Genomic DNA, 22628 nt, shown 5'->3' on the forward strand with positions numbered 1-22628 from the left:
CTCTATCCCGTTGTATTAAACGTGCCGATTGCACGACAGCTCTTGTTCGTTCGTTTTTCGTCAGTATAAAGTAACCCTTCAGATGCGACAGGCGCTCTCGCGATAACAGTCCCAGTATCTCAGATATGCCGATGGTTATTTATGGCCGGGCCGCGACGAAGCGCGGACAAAAGATAAACAAATGATCGCGATAATCGCCCAGTTAACGCGTACATCAACGATTTATTTCGACGGGGAATAGTGAGGGGTTTTTATAGTTGACTTCAGACACGGCGAGGTAAGGTAAGGTAAGATAAGGTTCGCGACTGTCAGTGTGAATCAGGGAGATAAACTGACTCAACTAACAGCCTTCGACTACTCTTAGCATAATATTCATCAGGCAATGGTATCCCAGTACCTCCTTGGCCAATCATACCACAACAAAATTCTCCCGGCATATTAGCTCTACCGCGCGCCATTCCACGCGCCGCTAAGACATATCACCCGAATGTCTCCACGACAAATGCCTTTCGAATTCCGTGAGCGGCTCGAGCGGTGCGTGGGCGGGCAGACGCCAGCCAACCTGTGTTGTGACCAGGCCTCAATACCGACAATCATGTGACAACCTTCGGAAAACATCGCGAGTAATTGGGGATTTTATTTGGCGAATTCTGTTATGTGCATTTATGTGGTTTGCTTCGCTGGTTGTAAATGAGTTTGCAAAGGCCGCAAAGCGAATGCACTGGATGAGCAGACAAGACTAGCGATGCGAGTCTATCCCACAGGCCTGAGGCGCATCGCCGCGTGGGCGACGCTGAGATTTATATCATTACCCATATTCGGCCTCCCAATGGCGCCAATTCGACGCTTCAAATTAAAACCTCTGCGAATGCAAAGCGAAGACTCTCGCGGTTGTTCCTTTGATGGATAGCTGTGCAGTTTCTGATTTATGTACCGCCGTATAAGGGTTGAAGTCGTTTGTCGTGTTCATAGACCTTCCAGGCGGGTGAGCCGATGAGACGTTTCATGTCTACACGTGAGCTTCAGAGGGCGATTGATCGTTCACACGTGAAAGGAGGTGTGGGTACTCACTCGGTGACTTTGTTCTCGGGCGGGATCTCCCGGCCCGGCATCAGGATCTTCTTGTGGAGCACGCCAGCGGCTTCTAGCTCCTGAAACAAGCAAAAATCTGTCAGAAATACATTTAAACAACGTCTTGATGATGTTAGTCTTGCTTGACGAAATACGAAGTTTCGTGGAGACGTCTTTCAATCGGTACGATCAATGCAACAAGACAGAGCCGTAGTTAACACGGCAGTGCCCCGAAATATTGTTTTATAGGTAGAGTACCCTCCTTTACTCAATCAGCAGCGCTAACCTTCGAATAAATGCAATAAATTGACAAATTTATTGCATTACCAGAATACATTACATCTGCGTTGGTTACCCGGCACTTTGAATGGCAGAGGAACCAAACATTGTAAGGCGGCAGCTATCGCTAGTCGATACAAAACAAGCGAGTGTAGAAAGCTGAATTTTAATAAACTCGTTCCGAAGCGATCATGTCATAGGTGTAAGGGTCTCAATTAAAATCATTATGTCCGAGAGATTATAAGAGGCAAGTGGAGCATGAATGAGTCAAATCCAAACGTAATAATCAATTGGTAAGCACGTAATCTCGATGTCGCCCGATGACAACTTTGAATCGGCTTAACTGAGCTATAATCTCACTGGCTTTTCTAATTTGAAATGTATTACAAATGTAGCAAACGCCGCAATGTAAAAATGAACTGAAAAGATTAGCTTCAAAAAATATATGCCGAACATTAATAGAAAACCGAATAGGTGATAAAAGCTCGATGACGAAACGTGATGTTATCGATCGGTATCAATGAAAATAAAATAAATTACTATTCATATAATATGAGAACTTATAAATACTTGAGACTTAAGATCCACAAGAGTTAGATAGTTCTGTTGTTGTAGCGGGAAAAACTAATAATAATGGTACAGGTTTTACATACAATAAGGGGGTTAAAGTTTGTTTTTAACATATCCTACTAATATTATAAATGCGAAAGTTTGAGTAGTATGTGTGTATGTATGCTATTTCTTCACATCAAAACGGCAGAACCGATTTTAACGAAATTTGGTATGGAGTTAGCTAACACCCTGGATTAACACATATGCTTCTTTTTATCGCAGTATTCCCCCGGGAAAACTTTTTAAGGCGAAGCGAAGCTCGCGGGAACAACTATTATTCGCAAGGAGAAGCTCCCGTCTGTTGGCGCCATCATCGGCGCGTGCGCAGGCGGTGGTGTCACTCGACGCCGTGCCGACTAATTTGGACAGGAAATGCTGTTGGATATCTATGTATTCTATTGGGAGTGAACCTCAATTTTACATACTTATGTTTTGTGTTATAGTCAGGTGGAAGTGTCTATATCGAATGTACATTAATGGAGCCTGGCTAATTTGATTAAATAGTGTGTGACATGGAGGAGGAGGCCTATATCCTACAGTGGAATCACATCGGTGATATTATGTAGACTGAAGACGAGAAAAAAGTATGCAGAAATTGACAGAACATAAATTAAAGCGTTTCAGTACATTCTCAAAAACAGTAATGGTCACTTTTTAAACCCGATTCTGAAGTAAATGGAGTTTTAACTCTACATCATCCCACAAGTCAGTAGAGCTGCAGTCAGTAGTGAAAACATAAAATCAGAAGCTGCACAAGACAATAAAACAGAACGTAAGTAACAAATGGATGTAAATCATCAGATAAACACAAAGCTTAAGACAAGACAAGATAAACATAACGTAAATCCTTTGCGTAAGCTTAAACTAGATGTGAGGAGGCGATGATAAATCAAAACAATGGTAAGGCAATGATGGCACGGATTGTGCAGACCATTATTCAGTAAACATTACGTTAAGTACGTTTAAGAACTCTTTTTGTTTTAAAAAAGGATCGCTAGTAATAGCCACTATTTCGGGTTGAAATTTGAGTTTACATAGATATACACCATATGCAGTATGTTTATGTATGTTTTGATTGCAGTATCTATATGTAAACAGTCAATTCAAGCTCACGAAAAAGCTAATGGTTTTAAAATATTGAATATTGTAAATACTTACCTTTGGGTCGTAGTATCGTGCGGTGTTTGTCAAGTCTATAACCGCTCCTAGGCCCGGTATCGCTTCTATTAGACTTGGTATGTCCCATCTGCAAATAAGGAAAACATGACAGTGTTTCATATAACTCTACATTTTCTTACCCATTACCGGCTTTAATACACCGATTTTGAGAAGATGCTCGTAGAAACCACTGCCCAAAACGCATTCGTATTCACATCAGTCAAACTTATGAAACCGCTCTTTTTCGGTTGGGAGTTAAAAATGAGAATTCCAATTCACAATGCTGCTAACTTTAAGTAGGCAGCGCTGTATGTATGCAAATGAAGACACTGATATGCAAAATGGAGAAACATATTTTAAAATTTAAGATCTTGATAATATTCAATTACAACAATGTCTTCCGAATCCAATTCAGGATCGTCCATAATGACGGGGTCACGACCTTTACTTTCTTTTAGCGAAGTTACCATGGCCGCTGTATTATTCCGTTTAAAAACATTTTTACTTTAAAATTTTACGTCTCATATGAACAGTGTCGTATCTGCTTCCAACAATTCCAATGGACATGAAATGCCTTTTAAGAGATGCGTAAAAGCAATTTGCAAACGTCTGATTCTGGCAAACCATGAAGAGGCCAACATAAAATAAATTACGTGCGGTTTTCAAATAAAACACATAAAATAAATCTTTGCTTTGTAAGCAAAAACAATTATTTCGACAATACTTTGAAGTTACTTACATTTCGGTGATTTCTGGCTTGCCAACTTGAACACTCTGAAACAAAGAGAAAACAGATTTTATAAACACACCATTAGATAATTAACATTGCTCCACTGCGGATCGGAGGCAGATCGATCATCAATGTATGATTTAAATGTTCCCATCAAATTTGAATCTTGTCGAAGGCTTTCTATTTGGGTTCATTAGCACATACCAGTCGGGGCAGACACAATGCGCTTTGAGGCGCCGCGCGGGCGACACCGCCGATAGCACCACAGATCCATCACCAGCCTGCCTACCCGGCCGCAGTCACTGACCTCCAGCCACCGGCACCCAAATGGACAGGCTTTAGAAGAAATTACTAACATAAAGTTGAAACTTCTCGAACGCCTACCGAATATTTAGCAACCTATAAAACTTAATCGAATACACGAAATTGCACCCCTAACAAAATATTAATACAAGCGTTAGCCGAGTGTTTTAACAACCGCAAAACGCGGAATCATCGGAAATAAATCACGAAACCCATCAGCCGGCCACCGCAGGCCAGGAATTTGGGGTAAGATTTTCAATTTCACCTAAATTCTTAAATAAAATGTCAGGGCGCTTAATAATGGGTCTGTTAGATCGGCGATATTTCATCGGCGGCGTTGACATGTTGCAATAAAAAAGATTGCTGAAAAAAACGCAGCGCCGGGAGGTGTGTCTAAGGGGGGGTTAATTTTCAATTTGGAGTCGCCGGTGGCCTTTATAAATTAAGAGGCTCCGATTAAAATAAATTCACGTCGGTACTGGGAACTGCGCATGAATATTCTGCGTGGCTGCTTCATCATGCTGAAGATCAACATTTTATGTGATTCGTTAAAGCTAAACGGCAGCTCGAGAAAGTTGGTGGACAGTGGAGGTTCATGCAAAATTTTGAAACTTGTTACCGTCGTTATACGTGCGCCATAAGAATTACATTTATCTGCAGCAGACAATTTAGTATGTCTTCCACTGTACTTTGGGTCGCAGTATCATCCTGGTGGTTTGGGGACGTTGTTCAATTAGCATCTGCCGCGCCGACAGTCATACTGCACACAGTAGGTATATAATATTAAGTACGTAAGGAATTCTTTAATTACAAAATTACGAATGATTTACTCTCACGCGATATGTCATTGGGAAGGTTGAGTACGACATCGAAACCTGCAATAAATTACTATATTTTTTCGGTCATGAATTTTAGTATAGCTTGTAAAGACTTAAACTGTCTTAAATAAAATTAAGCTAATAGTCATAGTATTTTTTGTACCGAATACTTTTTAATAGACAGTAAGTATAGAATTGCTGAACAGTTTTATATTCAGATTTAACAAGATATTAATCGTAGTGGTCCAGCTATAACCCGCACGGACGTCATCACATGGAATTACCACGGTTTTCAATTAACATCAAGGCCGGAACAAATAACAGTCAGTATGGGCAAAGAAGTTCATTGAACACCAAGTTTCGGCATGCGGTTTCATGGGCAAAGTGGTAAATATTAAAAATGACCAAGTTAAAGTAAATAAAAAAGTTAAATATGTAAATAAAACAATAAAACAAGGACTTAAGCAGTACTGCAAACAATCAATAACAAAGCAAAAAGTAATGCTATTGACGGGGAGCACAAGCAACAAGCAAAAAACAAAATAGAGGACTACAAGATTACAAATTGGCATTCAGTAATGACAGGATCTAAATGTATACACGAGTTAAATTAAATACAGCGTGCATGCAATAAAATCGATCGGGTGATCTCCGATCATAAATCGGATGCATTACACCATATAAATGACATTCATAACTCTCAACCACTGTGTAAATCTGCATGCGCTGATGCGATGACCACCTACTTTCTGGATAAGGATAGCAAAAAAGTTTGTGAATACACAATTTATCGTTTACTGTGCTAGTTCTACATTGTTTAAAAAAATATAAGTATAACATTAAAATAATAGATATAAATCTTTTCGCTGTTATCTTTACATCAACAAATATCTATAGTTCTGATCGTGGGGCAAATAACTAAAAAACAATATTTGATTTAATCAAAGCATAGTAGTTTAATCCTAATGCAAGACTGTTACTTTTACGTACAAGATAGGCCTACTTAAACATTAATATAATATTATAACGACGAAACCCTTCAATTGTGAAGTATTTTATTTGTATCTAATGAAATAGTTTTCGAAAAAGTTATCTCCCTATCCACAATGCCAAGAGAGTCAGATAAAAATGCATACTCAGTATTTATTGGTCAAGATAGATTGATAAAACAGTTTCTTGGCATCATAAAAGAAAGTTTCTCGATAAAACCAACGCCGTACAATAACACGCCATAACATTTCATCATTTCACAAGAGCATCTTGTGTCAACACGACTTAAGACGACGGCAATGAAGAGCCAAGCGCACACAATCATAAATACTTCACACAAAAGGATGACGCCGTTAATAAAATAATCAACAATGCACCTTAATAAATCGGCGATTGCCTGCTGACAAAAACCATACGATGCGACAAGGCATTACTTACGAGTGTCGCACTCCGCAATAAATGTAAGCTTGTCATTTTTACGACGTCGTCTTGTCCAAGCGAACAACAGGAGAGGGTTGATACTGAGGTACCTCCTACGGTTATTTCGCATGTTTCCGATGTACTCATTTAGAAAACGCCGAAAGAGCATCTGCATTTACAGATGTATCCACAATAAATGTGTTTAATGCCTACATATATTAAGGCACTCATATTCATATCCAAATCCGATACAACTTCGCAAACAATACACAAAACCAGTATTACAAAATGAAGCAAAAATTATACAGTGCCGAAAATAAAATAATGAAAAGGCAAAAATCAAAAGACCTCCCATCAAATTGCAAGTGGCAGCGGCTGCGGAGATTATCGCGCGATCGCGTGTCGACAAAACGAACAACACCCGAGTGTGCCTCGATCATATTTGACAAATGCCTGCCGCAACCGATCGCGAATATGCCTCTAACAACCACGTCCTTCGAATTAAACCTAAACACGAAAGTAATAAAGCTCAAAACGGCATCAGTTATGATTCTGCAGAATCACCTATCTGTTCAGAGTTAAATAATGATGTAAACGGCGCCGTAAATAGTGATCTTAATCTAGTGAAGGAATTTATAATAGTGCAATTTTAATTCAGTAATTCGGTATTAGCGCTTATGTTAGCCATTTGTGAAGTTAAAGCACAATCCGCGCTTGTTATTGTTGTCTAGAAGTTTCGCAAACTATTGCGTCCGAGCGGTGAGTCAATCGGGCCCATATCGAATTACAAAGTGAATTATGTCCTCGGAATAGGTTCAGTTTACGAGGTTACATGGAGAAGCTTGTAGAAGCCCGAAGTTGAGTCACTTTCACCGAGTGATGCACTGCCGGAGCGACACTATTGACAAATTCCAACAAAGGAGCAACACGAACCAGTTATGTTGCAGTTAAGATATGTCTCTACATCTGAAACATGTCCCACCATTACAAAATCTTAAGTGATTCATTTTCCAATGACGGTTAATTCAAAAGTCGTTGTGTGATCCATAATTCGTGATCAGTTTAAATTAGATTCCTTTCCAACATATTCATAAGTTGCGTTAACAAGCCAGCAGCGTTATAATTATTCAGATTCATTGTACATTGTTAAGTGACAAAATTTTAACGGGCGCCGACTATAAATGATTTATAGAGTAACTGTTTCGACATTTGAAAAATGCAAGATCACGTCCTGAACTGCTGATGCATTTTGGTTTCTATTTACCACCGCTACAGCCCAGTCTTCATTGTGCAGTATGATACGTAGCTTGTAGTTACGCATAGTAATGTCATGTTGTTTTTCGACAATCATCTGATCTGATACGCCATTTATTCGAATGGTAATGATGGCATAATTGACTGAGGGCAACTATTGTTCCCTGGATGTTCTATTGATATAAGGGTTTTGTCGCCTTGTAATGATGAAGTGTTGTGTATTGTTTTAAATGTCGCTTTGTCTGAATGTATTGACATGGGTGCGAGTAGTGTAGAGAAACTAGAATGGGAGGCGCTAGATATGTTGAAAAAATCTTGACGTCGGTAGTGACCCGATTACAGCCCACTTTTTAGGAACAGGCTAAGGAAACTTTGTCCTTAAATTTAATTAAGTAATGAATTTATGCATGTAACATCAGAGAATTCAGAGATTAGAGAAACATGCTTTGTTATGCTTATATTCAAAAATATACAAGGTATGATTTTTACCGTCTAGAAAGCAAAATTCAGTACAATGTTATCATTTCCACCATAACTTAATCCCAAAGACCCTTTCTTCAAGAGCAATAAAATTATCTACCCAATTACGTTTAGTAATAAGAACACAATGGTTAACCGCAACATCACGATCGGGGCATCTATTGTAAACAGAATGTAGAATAAGACATAAAAGCGATAAATTATTTAACCACAAAAAATATTATAGGTACACGTCATAACAATTGATATGTAGCTGGTTTCTCGCATGCGGGCAGGCATAGAGGCAATTGTCAACAAAGTAACCCTTGCCCTACAATCAAGTTCGACTAATTCAGATGTGTTATCTAGACGACTTTCTAAAGAGATGGAATTTCGAAGGTCATCCAAATGGCTTGTTATTGATAAGTAAACCCGACAAGCGCGACACCTTATTGGACATAAACGAAACCCCCGATAACTTACACCTCGATTATGAATATTATGATTAAAATCGGACATTCCATAACGACATTACAAACACGAACAAGTGGAGATAACCGACCGAAATATCGCATGAGGTGCTACATAAAAATCGATAAAAACGACCCGTTAAAATCGGATTCCGTGTTCGATTCGGGCGATTAATCGGGGAATCGAATGGGTATCGTATTTCGGGGGGCATTTATCGGTCCTAATTGCGACCACCGCGCCGACTGGCTCGAGCGAGCTGGGTGGTGCTGGGCGCGCTGGGGCGACCATCGTGGAGTCATAGAGCAGTCATAGCACTATCCAATTTTACCTTTAGTATTTGATTATGTTCATCATCATCATCAAGTGCAGAACTATTTCAGAGCATCGTAGTTACTTGTAGTTGACAGTATTAATTATATGATTCATCCACATATATATTTATTTTTAAGTATACTTTTTTAATTTGTCTGGTGCAATAAAGGCTATCGTTATTGTAATTATTTAGGAAATTTCTTCATAAACGTGTTTGAAGATGACCAAAATTCGTAAAACCAACAGGTTTGGGAAAGAATTCAAGCGCATTCCCATATCTCAAGATAAGTCACAACTTAATGGTGACCCTACACGGTATCGCTTTTTGGGCGCTGCCAAATTAAGAGTTCATTTATTTTTTCCCTGCGCACGCGCTTAAATCTCGGCCACAAGATTGTATTTTACAACGATCCAGCGGAGGCGTCCGGATTCCGCTCAGATTTCGGCCGATTACGCGCAAGACATTCGGCGCCTTATAATTTTGTTTTCGAAATCAATTACGTATTGCACTTTCCTCCTTCTCTTGGGAAACGTCACACGTCGGCGCGATCTAGGCCGTGCACAGTCAACATTGGCGTTCCACTACAAGTTAAATGGCTTTTCCCACCTCACAGCTGAGAACCTATCGCCTGCTAGTTAGCCGGGGGCGGGGCGCGTGAAAAATAACCGCCGCTTGTTCGAACGGACGCCGACGCGGCCATAAAAAGTAGCGGCGGTCACTTGTGAACGTTTCATTTCACCGTGAATCATTTAATAACCGCATACGATAATAACATGGAAGTGTACGACACTGCAGCTCACGTAATGAGAGACCGGCGCGGCTTACACGGATTAAGCGCGGTATTTTTTGGTGTTTTACAACATGCGGTTGACAGCCGAAGATGCAGGCGTGTTGAGGTATGTCTGTTGTCTGTGGCCGCGGTGGCTTCCTCGCCACGGGCGTCAGTTCGCAACAAGGCGGTAAAGAAAGCTGATTACACGCAGGTCCCACGATCCCGCGGCCGCGCGAATCTTGGCGCTGGCTGGTTCGTGTCAAAAGATGTAATTATGAAGAAATCCAATCAGCGTGAGGCGAGCCGCGGAGGGAGCACGGACGTTGATTGAGCGATAAATTTATTAAAGATAAATCACCTTATCGCGACAAATCGGTAGCGAAGACGCTGCGTGGTGCCGCTATTGTGACGCCGCATTGATCGGGCAGTACTGATTGAGTTGATTGACTGATTGAGTTGGAGCACTGAGATGCAGATCTGCGCGTGCTCTTACATTTTGCAAATGAAGATTTAATACGGCTTCATATTTATGGCGCTTTTAACGAGGATGAAGCTTGTAGTAAAATCCTGTGAATATATGTATTTATAAATGTATGTGTTTATAATATGCTACTGTCCAAAAGTTTCCACGCAAATATGACAATGGTTAGCTCTATCTGTATAAAGACGACTTTCCATAAATATGTTTGTATCTGTTACTATATTTAAAAAAACCTTTTAACATTATCCCAATATTTATGGAGATATATTTCATAAAAGAAAGCATACTTAATATTTAAAAGCGGTTAAATGTCGCGACACACTTGTAAATAAACGAGTGTATTGTGGACGCTGGATCGATGCATCTGTACACGACTCGTGAAATATGACATGCAGAAATCAGAAATACTGTTTTTGAAAAACATACACAGTATTTTTAAAACAGCTGTATTTCGTGGTAACAGATCATACGATAGGTAACTAGATGCAATTTTTACATAATCTTAATCTTACTAAATATCGATCATATGGTTTTACACAGGAAAATTCTTATTGCAATTCGCACTGGAAAACCTTTTCAGGCAGAGCTCGCAGAAACCGCTAGTTACATTATAAATTGTAATCTTAGTAAACAAAATAATCCCTCTTAACCTATCCAATCGCATCGCGCTAAATAAAACGACAAAAGATACATTTGCCTATATTTAAAAAAGTTCCGCCACACACGCACCATTCCTCCCTTCTCCAATATCAATAACAATTTATCCACCAGCGATCCCCATATCATTTCACACTAGTCCTTGCTTAATGCTAGCCCGCGGCAGGTCTAATACTAAAGAGGCTGACTAATTAGGCAGCCAGCAACAAAGGAAGGTCATAATGCCGTCTGGATTCGCCTGAATTACAAACTGTTACTTACGGGGTTGGTAATAAGGATGGTGGTGTAGGTTTGGTAAGATGGCGGTGCGATAGGCCGCCCACGCGCATGCGCCGTGCGGCTCGTGAGAAGACGCGCGGCGCCGCAGCGCAGACGCAGACGCAAAATGATAATGGCGAATATAGAAATGAATTACGATTGTCGTTGTACCTGCCAGTGATATTCAGAGACGGCCTGACAATAGAAACGAATGCGATTTTATGGGGTTTGTCGAAAGATGTAATGGGATGAGAAATAATTGGGCAAATAGGTAATACACAGGCATATAATTATTGAGTGTCCACCTGCCACACATATCCAAATTTTCCGCCCCTTTTACTAAATAAATATGTTGACTATTTAAAGTGATATATTTAATAGCATTTGAAATACTATACGTAATGGCACTAAACATCTTAACATACGCAAATATGAAATATTATCCTCAACAATAATCAGAGGTGATAGTTTTGATCTTTGACACCGCAGTAGGCGCCACCAGCCTTGCGCCTTCTTGGAAACTGCAGATTGACTATATCTTGTGTAGTTGCACTCTTGCACTGACGTCGCACTGTATATCACACGTCACACGTTCAAAGCAAAATGTTTACTAGAATCTTCTTATACCGAAGACCTTAGAACTCTAAGCCATAATTCTGCAAGTGAAATGCTTGAAGTCAAATCTGCGAGAGGAATACTGGTGCAAGTAGAATAACAGAAGGGAGCGTGTCCTTATCAAGATAGACTAGAAATGACAATAAATATGTCAGAATTCTGGGTAACTGAAAAGTTTAGTAACCCGGAATTTTCGAACAACATTTGATCAATATGATATAATTCCGTATAAGTCTAAACAGTATCAACACCTCTATTTACACCTCTTAAAAGTTACAGATTTAGGGCTTAGAAGTATCTGAGATTTAAAAGAATCAAAACTGCGAAATGAAGGTCAACAGCTGAAGCATAAAAAATCAATGATGACATTAAAGACCGACAATACCAAATGCACAAGAGCCATTAAGATTTCAAAACGCAGAATAGAAAACACAATAGACTAGCATACAAAGGGAATAATTCACACATCGCAACTATCAATAAAGCTATTGAATCCGACAATCAGCTAACTAATTACGGTAACCGCAAGATAAACACTCGACCCGTTTCTGTCAGCCAAAACGGATAATGGAGACGCAAAAAAGACAGCAAGTATTAATTTAATCAATTCAATAGCACTCTGCAGACAGCTAACAGACTCAACTTGTCACGGTGTTTGTTGAATTTATATATTTTTTACATCAGTAACGAACAGGTGCATTGAAAGTGGGAAGCAGACTTGCAAAATAAATACCGTACGTACTAATAACATACCTAGGTGGTGCACAAAAAATAAACAACGATTTTTAACACAAGTAACTGTAGACACGTCACAAACAAGTTTTAAATATGAACATTAATCGCATATAAATAACTCCATGTATTTACTTGTTGAAACAAAATGTAATAAAGTACGCATAAAGCCACGAGTTCTGAGAAACGAACTCTCAAGATTCTTCTCCGAGCCAACAACTCTGTTGCAAATTCAATTACATTACATTTGTCCGTTCACATCGCAACACACGGTTTAACATTGTGAACTGGTGTGGGATTAACACAATATAGAGAGAGCGATTACCTAAGACTCTTGATCCTATTTCATAATTGTAACCAGTGCCAGTGAGATGCATGTCACACATAATGGGCTTTGACCCATTTTTTCAAAATTCTATTTTTAATAATAAGGAGTATTATTATTATTGTTGACCCGACCACGTCTAATAGTACACTTACGGGCGGTGTGCAAGCGTGTCTATTACAACATTCTCTACCACTTTCAGCGGCTGCCCAGAAGTTTACTCAGCCAACAGGATAGCCTGGAGGGGACACTCCGGAATCACGAATGTTGCCATGCTCTAAGAATGGCAGTCAGGACATGTATGTTCATAGCTGTAATCCTAGGTAGTCAGAGGTGATAAATGCTCCGTAAGATATCAGAAAATGCACCGTATCAACTCTGCATGTAACTTCGTCTGTTACTCCCAAACTGGTGTTCTATTCTATTTTATTCTGAGAGGTGGCGAAGTTCCTGTACGTGGCTCTCTCGAGTGAAACCTTTGTACATATCCCTTAACTTTAGCTTAATTTCAACTGGTGTTCAATTAACATTCCAGTACATTAAATTCGCGCATCCGGAGTGCAGGGTCCGCTGCTGTCACCGCGAGCGCGGGGCGGGCCGCCCCTCCTCCCCATTACCAGCTGGAGCCTGCTGCAGGATTAGAACTCGCAGATTGATTACAATATTCACCGGAGACACAATTGAGAGTGGACCGGTTTGGGTGGGACTGGAGGTGATGTGGGTGAAGTTTAGGATTGCTGATGCAATCTAGGAGACTGCATGGTGCCTCGTAGATGGCTAGGTGGATGAAAACAAGACTGAATCATGACAAGACATATGTTTATGTCATGATATAAGCCGAACGTCCACTGCCGGCTAAACTAAGTTAGTTTGCATAGATGAGCCAGTTTTTCATACATAGTGTTTGCGGTGGACGTTCGGCTTTATTTATTTCTTTAATATGTTATTGCACAAATATGTATGAGATCTTTATAACGGTATAGATCAGATAAGTTATATACTTATTATAATATGATTAAGACCTATGCCCTACTAACAATTATTTTAGCCCCGGGTCACTATAATTAAAAGAAACGAATAATTCAAGAATCTTTTATCAATAAGAATTTTAAACAAGATGCAATCAGATAACGAGAAGTGCTTAGAACAAAACAAAGTATACAATTTTAATTTAAGCCTTTCGGACCTTTGCTCTCGGTCAAATAATGAAGAAATTAAGATCAATACGAGATAAAGTGTGAATTATCGTCGATAAATTAACGTTAAACACAAGCCTCGTACCCGTGTCGATACGCTTGTAAATTGAATTAAAAGATAAACGAAGAAAGACTTTCACGATTAATACCTTATTTGACCCGCGGAGCAAGGGACTCCTTGGTACTCCAAATATAAGTCTGACTGCATACTTGGAAAACCAAGATTACTACAATAATTTCCAATTTGGCATTTCATTATCAGTCAGTAAACATAATGTGTAACGTAATATTTTGGACTGAACTGTAGAACCCCGGCTTAATAATTAAGTTCATGTTCTCAAATATGTAACTTTGTTTTATTGTACTGGTAAATACATCTATAGACCAAAACCTTATTTATATAGTGACAATAGGTAATTTTGCCATACTGACACTGCTTTATGAAACGTACTGATACAAAGTGTACGGAAACCCTAAAAGTAAAGATCAAAGTACAAATGTTTTAATGACACAAAACGCCGGCACTACACCTGCGTTAGATAAGAATGTGATATATTTTAATGGAAAAATATCAAATATTTATTCAGATGAAAGTAGCATACCAGTGAAACACTTAGCTGTATAGTTTTCTAACATAAATTCATCGGGCAATAACAGGCCATGCCTCATTAGCCTTATTTAAATTATAATGCCATAACCACTTCCTAAACATAAGTTATATTAGTATCTGTGATCTATGTGGCGACAGATTATAAAATGACTCGGCTATTTCCTAATTCTTAAAATACGCGAGCGATATGGAGTTGTAAATTAAAAAATATCATTAAATAGTATGTTACTGCCATAATTAAGTATTCGGTAATTAATTAATTATGTGATGACGATACTTAATCAATGCAAAGGTAAAAAAATGCTGACAATGTCGATATGAATATGGATGTGAAATCTTGTGACCACGCTTAAAGACTAGTCAAATGAATATAAATAAAGGTTTTTTTACGATTATCCGTCGATAATGCTAGTGTAAGCTATAAATCAAATACTTAATCTTTAGAGTAGGTACTTAAATTTAGGTGATGTTGAATATTTGCAATACTGTTTATGTTGAAAAGATTTCAAGGCATCCGAAACTGGATATTAATTTGGAAACGGTATGCTTCAAATTAATGTAACAATTTTTCAGGCATGAAACAATTAAAAATTTGACTATGTAGCATATGTAAATCCATCTAGTCATTACAAAACGTTAAGCATCAACATTAACTCGGTGCTATACGGAAACGAAACCGCATTAACAACTAGAGTCTAAAATAATAAATCAAAATTTAATTCCGACAAGGAGATAATTTGCATCGCCCAAAGCAACACCAGCAATCACAAGTGTTCCGCCTTAGATAAAACATTATTATTATTAAACAAAGTAATTTTATAAAAACAGAATCTTAAACCAAATATTAAGGTCTGAGATCAAGTAACTCCAATATCAATCAAAACTTGGTCCAAGGAGGAACTCAGCAAAAGACTCCAAATTAAAACACCGTAATAGCCGTCCATACATACCAGAACAAAAAGTCCCGTTCGAAAGAAAACACTAATCGATAGGTAGTTTATTAACTCCGGAATGCAATAAAATAATTATACACAGTCGCTACTTAATCAATATGATATCTTATTTAGAAGCTGCTAATGAGAGGCATAGATCACATCCCCTTAATGGCGACTCGCGTAGATTTATCAAACACTTTCGATAATAACTTATATGGGGTTATTAAGGTATTCGTGTTGACATAATGGCTGGCTAAACAGAATTAAACGGCTCCATGTTTCATTTGCATATTACTGTTTATTGAAATTCTTCGTGGCGTTCTAATGAAAATACTCGGTAAGATCATAATGGCGGCGCACACTCGTGGTTGCACAACAGCGTCCGCTACTAACTGCTTGTGTAAATAAACAAATTCAATGTCACCGGATTCAAATACGGGCTAGGCAGTACACAGTTATACATATCCGATTGTGCCTTTCACTCCACAAGTGTACCTAAAATGATGTGAGGAAAGCATCACATCTTTTAAATAATGTACACAAACATCACAACATGAGAAATTGCCATTACTTTTACATATTTTTAATAAGATGTGTGTAGAAAATTGATTAGGATATCAGGCATAGTAACAAAGTCTGTATGTAAACAGATAGAATATGCCAGCACTAGGACTGACTGAGATGAGACCACATTCCTAACGAAATTGAAACATTACACAAGTTGCAGTCAGATATGCAATCTGTTGTAACACGAGCCGATGACACCAGTAGTGGAGCGTCTAGACTTTCACGCTCAAATCAAATGAATATTTAACATAACGATAACATAAAATGATATTGCACTAAAACGATTGTTTTCAACGCTTCACGCAACTTTACACATTTAGACGACACTTCTTGTTCGGCTCTTATATTTGATAGTGTTACAATTCACATCAAAATAGCACTTACTACGAGAAACGACATAGAAAATAACATGTATCAACAACAGCATTGAGTCATTAAGAGCTAAAGTGAATGCAATAAAATCCCTGCGGCAGATTAGCTAGCGGAACCGTGCGCCGCACATTGTATGTTAAATGGTGTATCATTAGAGGGAACAGGACTTAATAAACACATTACAACGATATTAGGCGCAAGCGCAGCGACGTGGGAACTGAGGAGAAAGGACGCGGCGACAGAATACAAAATTGTAAAGATAAATCTGCACATTGAATGGCCAGCTTGTTAAGACCTCCAGTGGTTAACTCCAGGATTCCAGTTCAAGAATATGTACCAGTGAAAGATTACTAGTCTACCCAGCAAAGATTATCGACGCATCAAATGGTATAATATCATATTCAGATAAGTAATACGTCATATACCTTATGAATGTTGTAATACGTAACGTTCATTATATGTTGTGAACGTTATCAATGTGAATTTAGTCATTTCGTTTTTATAACCAATACGCACCCATCACATTCATCGCATGGAATTATAAAACAGTGACCCGAATCCCAGGACACACACGAGGCAATAAACCAGCAAGTCCAGTGACGTCCGGCGGCAGCGGGCGACATCGAATGCCGTAACGAACCCGCACTAAAACTAGACAAGCATTCAGCGTCCTCGCGAACAATAGGTGCTGGCTTTTATGAAATATCAATAACAGTATCTAACTTAGTTTAGTGCGCTATTAATACGCGCCGAGCTTGCAGACAAATTCAATTGAAGGCTCCTCCGGCGAGCCCCGGGGCGCCTCGCTTACATCGCGCTATCTATTCACTCTCATAGACAAGATAAAATTGAGCGACGAATTTGCATCGACGGCTCAAAGGGTGATGGGGATGTGATTCGATTTCACCGTGACACCGAGCGCCCGGCGAGCAGCTCCCACAGATTCAATCTCTATTGGAATTCACTTTAATTGAGAGTGTGTAAACGTGGTTATCTCGGACATTACCCGCGCGGGGGGCGGCGGTCGCTCGGCGTTATCACCAAATATGATAGATCGACGGACGCGACGCGGCCTCTCCCACGCAACCCTCGTGATTAATTTTATTATAATTCGAATTTTATTCAAAGCGAACAACGGACAATGCCTGATACCTATCAATAAACGGTTCCGTACCGACGACAGGCCCGACATGATACTACAATTTACTGCGCCAGCTCCGCTCTATGAAGACGTCAAAGCTAAGTGAACAACGGGGAGATAGAAGCACGGAACAATGGCAACTTTATTGTCCGTATATGTAAATAAGTCTTTATTTCGATGAGATTACATGGGTATGATACGAAGAAATCTTTTGATGAGGGATGGCCGAGAGGAAACCGATTGCATTTTAATCGGACGGCGCATATCACTACAGTTTACACTCGTATGCAGTGTTGCCGACATTAACGACATTTTCTTGACGCTATTAAAACCTCCTCCCGCAAGCTTGAGCAGTAAGCCGCATCGTTTCCGATTGCGTAATAGGCTTATTATTCAATAAACACATTTGTATACACAAATTCCTGTAAGTCGTGTGTTTTGATCATTAGCCACAGATATTAGACCCCCGCAAGTACCGGCTCATGCTGCGTGAGAAATAGATGGCCATTTGACAATATCGCCGGCACAAATATATTCCCCATTACCCAACCGATATCCACCGCGTTATGGCGCAGGACTTCATTACCCTGTCGACTCACTCCGCGCCCGGCGCCGCCGCCACCGCCGCTCTACACACAAATGGATTGAGACAACTCGCGTCATAAACACCTCATGTCCATATTACAAATAGGAGACATCTCGTATAAAGACGACTAGTAAACTCGTAGCAATGCGGTGGCCGGGTCCGGTCTGATCGCATTTACATACGCGGCAATGCAAAACATTTTCCTTTCCAAGCCGGCGCGACATATTTATGTGAAAACGCGCCGCCTTTGACGAGGCGGCTCAGACACGTGAGCGCTCGTGTGACAGTAATCACGTCCTTATAACCACATAAATCATAAAGGCTCTTCCACAGGCAGCACAAAGATGAGGCGACACGCGGCGGGTCGTGGGGCGATCAATTACAGCCTGTTCTCGCTTTCAAAGGGCGGCCGGGGAGCAATAAGTCGCGGCCGGGTCAGAGGTGAAGTGAATAAAAAACGACTGACAATTAAATAGCGTTCTTGAAGGTTAATGAGCACAATAAATATGTTGGTGCGGAGTGCGGCCGACGCAGCTGCGGACAAACAAATGCATAGCGCGGCTTGACGCGAGGACTCGGGCCATGCGCAGGCGCAGCGCTGGGAAGCACACACACACACACACATGCGTGATCACACAAGTTCATTGTCAAGACGCCGCCTCGCGACACACTTGCCTCACAAAGGAACGAGGCTAACTAAACATTGCACGTGAACCATCAAAATGTTTATGTAAAACAGATTAAATGTCACGAGTTCAGGACAACGTTCCAATGCTACTTGTAGATAATCTCATAATTTATTGTGACTTTGAAGGGATAACCCAGTTGTTTATTGGCGTAAGAGTCGTTTATGAAAACAAACCATTTATGAATTCGGTCACGGAACATTAAAACGTGACAAGAAATTGAAATCTTTATTTGGCTTAATCCCACAATTTACGATCGGGAGGGTCCATGATACCATCGAAAAGCAGCAAAATACTACGCGTAAATATTTAACGTCATTAAATAAATTATATTAATTTCGACATAAAGACTTGGTGGTTTCCTGCTTCTACCGTGCTTGCATACAACCTTGTAAGGAAGCGAGCAAAGCAAATGAAAAGGAGGGACATCGCACACTAAATCAATAGCAATCATAATGCAATGGACAATTTGCCTTTGCATCCACCCTCAGCAAACAATCACACACTGCGACCAGACCGAACCTGTGCATGATTTATGACGACGGAGGGTGACTCTGGTGCGAATTCAATTCCCGGACTCAAATGTCCTAGAGCGCAGTCAACCAGAAACGAAAGCCACTTGGAAAATACTCGGGAACCCCTTAAAAACCTATTTCGCACTGCACCGAGAGGGGTGGTAAAGGTCAAGCCTGATTGGTCGAGACAAGGAATCACAGCAGGAATGGCGCCTCGGCCCAGGGCTTCGTGACCACCGACTATTAAACAACACCTTATAGAATTTTTCGCTTCAATTTTTTACCGTCGAACGTGACTTTACTGTTTAAAACGCCGCCGACAGTTCAATATCGATTTTGAATTTGTAATCGATGGCTGCACTCCACCAATAAAGACTATCTTGGTTTTGTCCTGTTGCTTTTTTACAGTAAGCGTTCTGTTATTCCGAGCTTCGGCAATGCAATCAAGTTTAGTGAGTTATGCCACCGCACGAGACGGAAACACGTTAGAGCGACTGCGGAAGTCTGCACTGGTAATTTGATTATCACCATCATCATTACATGGAACGTCTTTAAGTATTCGAATAGATGTATTACCGGCATCATTACTGTAGGTTTTCACAAAGTTCAGCTAAAAACATAGTGTGAATTGGGCGGTGAGCATGGCTACCAACTTGTTTGCGGTCAGGTTGGACCTTTGGGCTGTTTTGAAAGATGTCATAATGCGTTGCAGCTATTAGGTGGGTAAGTTTGTGCCTACATTCCATATGTTAATATTAGCCTGCATGTGAGCGTCCGTGGGTGTTCCGCTTGCTTGTACTTGTGCGTTCTCGACATGGCTTATTCGGTAATTGACAAAGAGAAGTGGGAAGCACGCGTTTTTTTGTTGAATCTTCATTTAATTATTCATCTCAACAGCATGTCTATTAGCTGAGTGATGTTCTCTTTGGCTTTATGTTGTTGTGGTTCAAAGTGGTGATTAGTCTACTTCACGTAAATATCCGTTACTATTGTCTAAACACATAGTACCAGTAATATTTTAGAACATTTAACATTACTCAGATTAGAGCTCGGATTTTTCAATTTCTATACTTCAATGTCTTCGATAGCAGGGGCACCTGTATCGTACAAACCAGTATAACGGTATATGGGTTGTCCTTTTTTTCTTTCTTTTCCCTAAGACGGGAGACAATTTTTATTACTTTCCTTCCTCGGTGCGGGTGTTATAAAAGTTCAATGCGGTGTTTTATTTCCACCGATGAAAATTGGAGTGTCAATTTGTCCTATTAGTTTGTTTATAAATTCGTGGGTTGTAACGGAAATACGGTGTATAGATAAAACGTTAACTGATTTGTAAAATGATATTTTAACTTGTACGAGTTTGTGTATAAATAAAATAATAAATATGGCCATTAACTTACTGGTTCCATTTATATATTTTTTCTGTATCGCCCCCATCACACTATAAAAGTATAAAAATAGTCAAGAAGATATTGCAAAAATGGCCTAAATCGTTATCTAGTCTAGACTGCCAAATGGAGAAACCAATTTACCAGCAAAGATACAAATGAATTTAATACACAAATTCTTTTTTTCTGCCAACAAGTGCACATATAAGATATAAGAGACAGCGACGTGACCTAAGAAAGGATAGGAGTGAAAGATAAGAACATGACTCATTACCTCATCAACAAGTATTGAGTAAAACAACGCATGATGATCCGAAATTCATACTTAAATTTAGTCTATTAGCCTTCCAGCCACCCACCACCAACCCAATCTAGCCTCTCACCTGGCCCAACAAACCCTGGAACCTGACCGACCAACGACGTGGTAATTCATAAAACATACAAATGTTATTGGATCGGTTCGGGCTCTATACTGACGAAGAACAAACGAAAGAGAGCGGTCATACAATCGGCACGTTTAATACAACGAGATAGAGTCGTGGCTCACCCAACGGCGCTCTGAAACTTAAGTTTTTCGTCACATAGAGTAACCCCCGATACCGGTGAGGGTAAGTAGCCCGTGCCAGTGTTTGTGGAGGCCCCATCAGGACCACACAGTGAGCAATCGACGTGACCATCGCCCGGCCTGTGGAGCCTCTGTACCTAATCATGGCATCATTACCTCACCGAGGGTATCACCGAGGGACCACTCGGTGGGAAATTTAAAACGGTGTTTTATGAAGTAGTGTTTTATGACTAGCTGGTGAGGTTTTGGATCTGCTAATATTTTGTGCCGTTGAAATCATTGCGATTTTCTTTACAGAAATGGAGGAATCTGCTGAAGACAATATGCTGATAATTTTACCAGTTCCCTATTTATATGAATATACAACTTATGGGTCACATGCAATCATTGCGAACTCCTCGGCTTTATATTTTATCAAATTACTTAGGATTAGGACTTTAATCACCACAAGAGTCGCGGTGACATCGCTGCAGAGCTCCTCAACCTCATCACTCCCTCTAATGACGTGTTAACGCTGCCTTATGGGAATCCCAAACATGACGTTCACATTTCGGTCATTTACATTTGTTTGTCGACTATCTATTGTTTGCTTTCGCCTCTAGAACACAAGGCGATGCGGCGAAGTGCAGCCACCGTGGCTTTATGATTTTTTTTCTCCTCTTTTCCCCGGTTTGTTTTTTAGACGGATAGCGCTTTTGAGGTTATGACTAAATGATTACTGCCGTTTTGCTTTTGCATTCTTTTAATGACGTTTATTTTTTAATGATTTGATTCTTAAAGTGTCTGTTTTGATAAAATTGCATGTAAATACAAAAATAATTTTATTTTATTTGAAAAACCATCCATTCTACTCACAAAATCCAGGATAATAATAAAAAAATTTGAACGAGCATGATAATAGTAAAGATCTTATCGTTTATTGAGAATTTATTGCTTACTGGTAATTACAATACTCAAGACACAAAATGGTGAATATAGTCCTTGTTGTGAAGAGAAAAGAGACGAAATTCATTTCAATAATAACAGTAAAAAACTGTTGTCACTGAGCACTGCACTTAATTGATACGGGTGGATGAAAAGCTCAGTAAAAAAACTTTGAAGATAAAACTTTACCAATTTAAACATGCACTTAATAATGAAATGCGATTGTTTACTATCATTGCATGCTAATATAAAAACTTTTCTCTATAAGTAGCTGTTTTATATAGATTTAATACCTATCTTTTGATAAGTTCTTATTGTGTACACATTTTCATCATCGATCGTCATCAGAGCCTATTATGGTCTGAAATACATAAATTATCATAAATATTATATGATATTATAGAACATAACACTTCTACACAATC

The 22628-nt window shown here is 39.6% G+C and overlaps 1 protein-coding gene across 1 annotated transcript in view; it reads right to left on the reverse strand.

Annotated features, from left to right (window-relative positions):
* The window catches only part of LOC105388836 (RNA/RNP complex-1-interacting phosphatase homolog), a 66297-nt gene that overhangs the window by 34704 nt on the left and 8965 nt on the right, over window positions 1-22628 (reverse strand). Inside the window, exons 3-5 of the mRNA XM_048629371.1 lie at window positions 3860-3894; window positions 3121-3208; window positions 1072-1151 (exon numbers count right to left, since the gene is read on the reverse strand). Of these exons, the coding sequence (XP_048485328.1) occupies window positions 1072-1151; window positions 3121-3208; window positions 3860-3894 (203 nt within the window). The remainder of the gene's footprint in view (window positions 1-1071; window positions 1152-3120; window positions 3209-3859; window positions 3895-22628) is intronic.

Source organism: Plutella xylostella, chromosome 23 (genome assembly GCF_932276165.1).
Source record: "Plutella xylostella chromosome 23, ilPluXylo3.1, whole genome shotgun sequence".
NCBI lineage: Eukaryota > Metazoa > Arthropoda > Insecta > Lepidoptera > Plutellidae > Plutella > Plutella xylostella.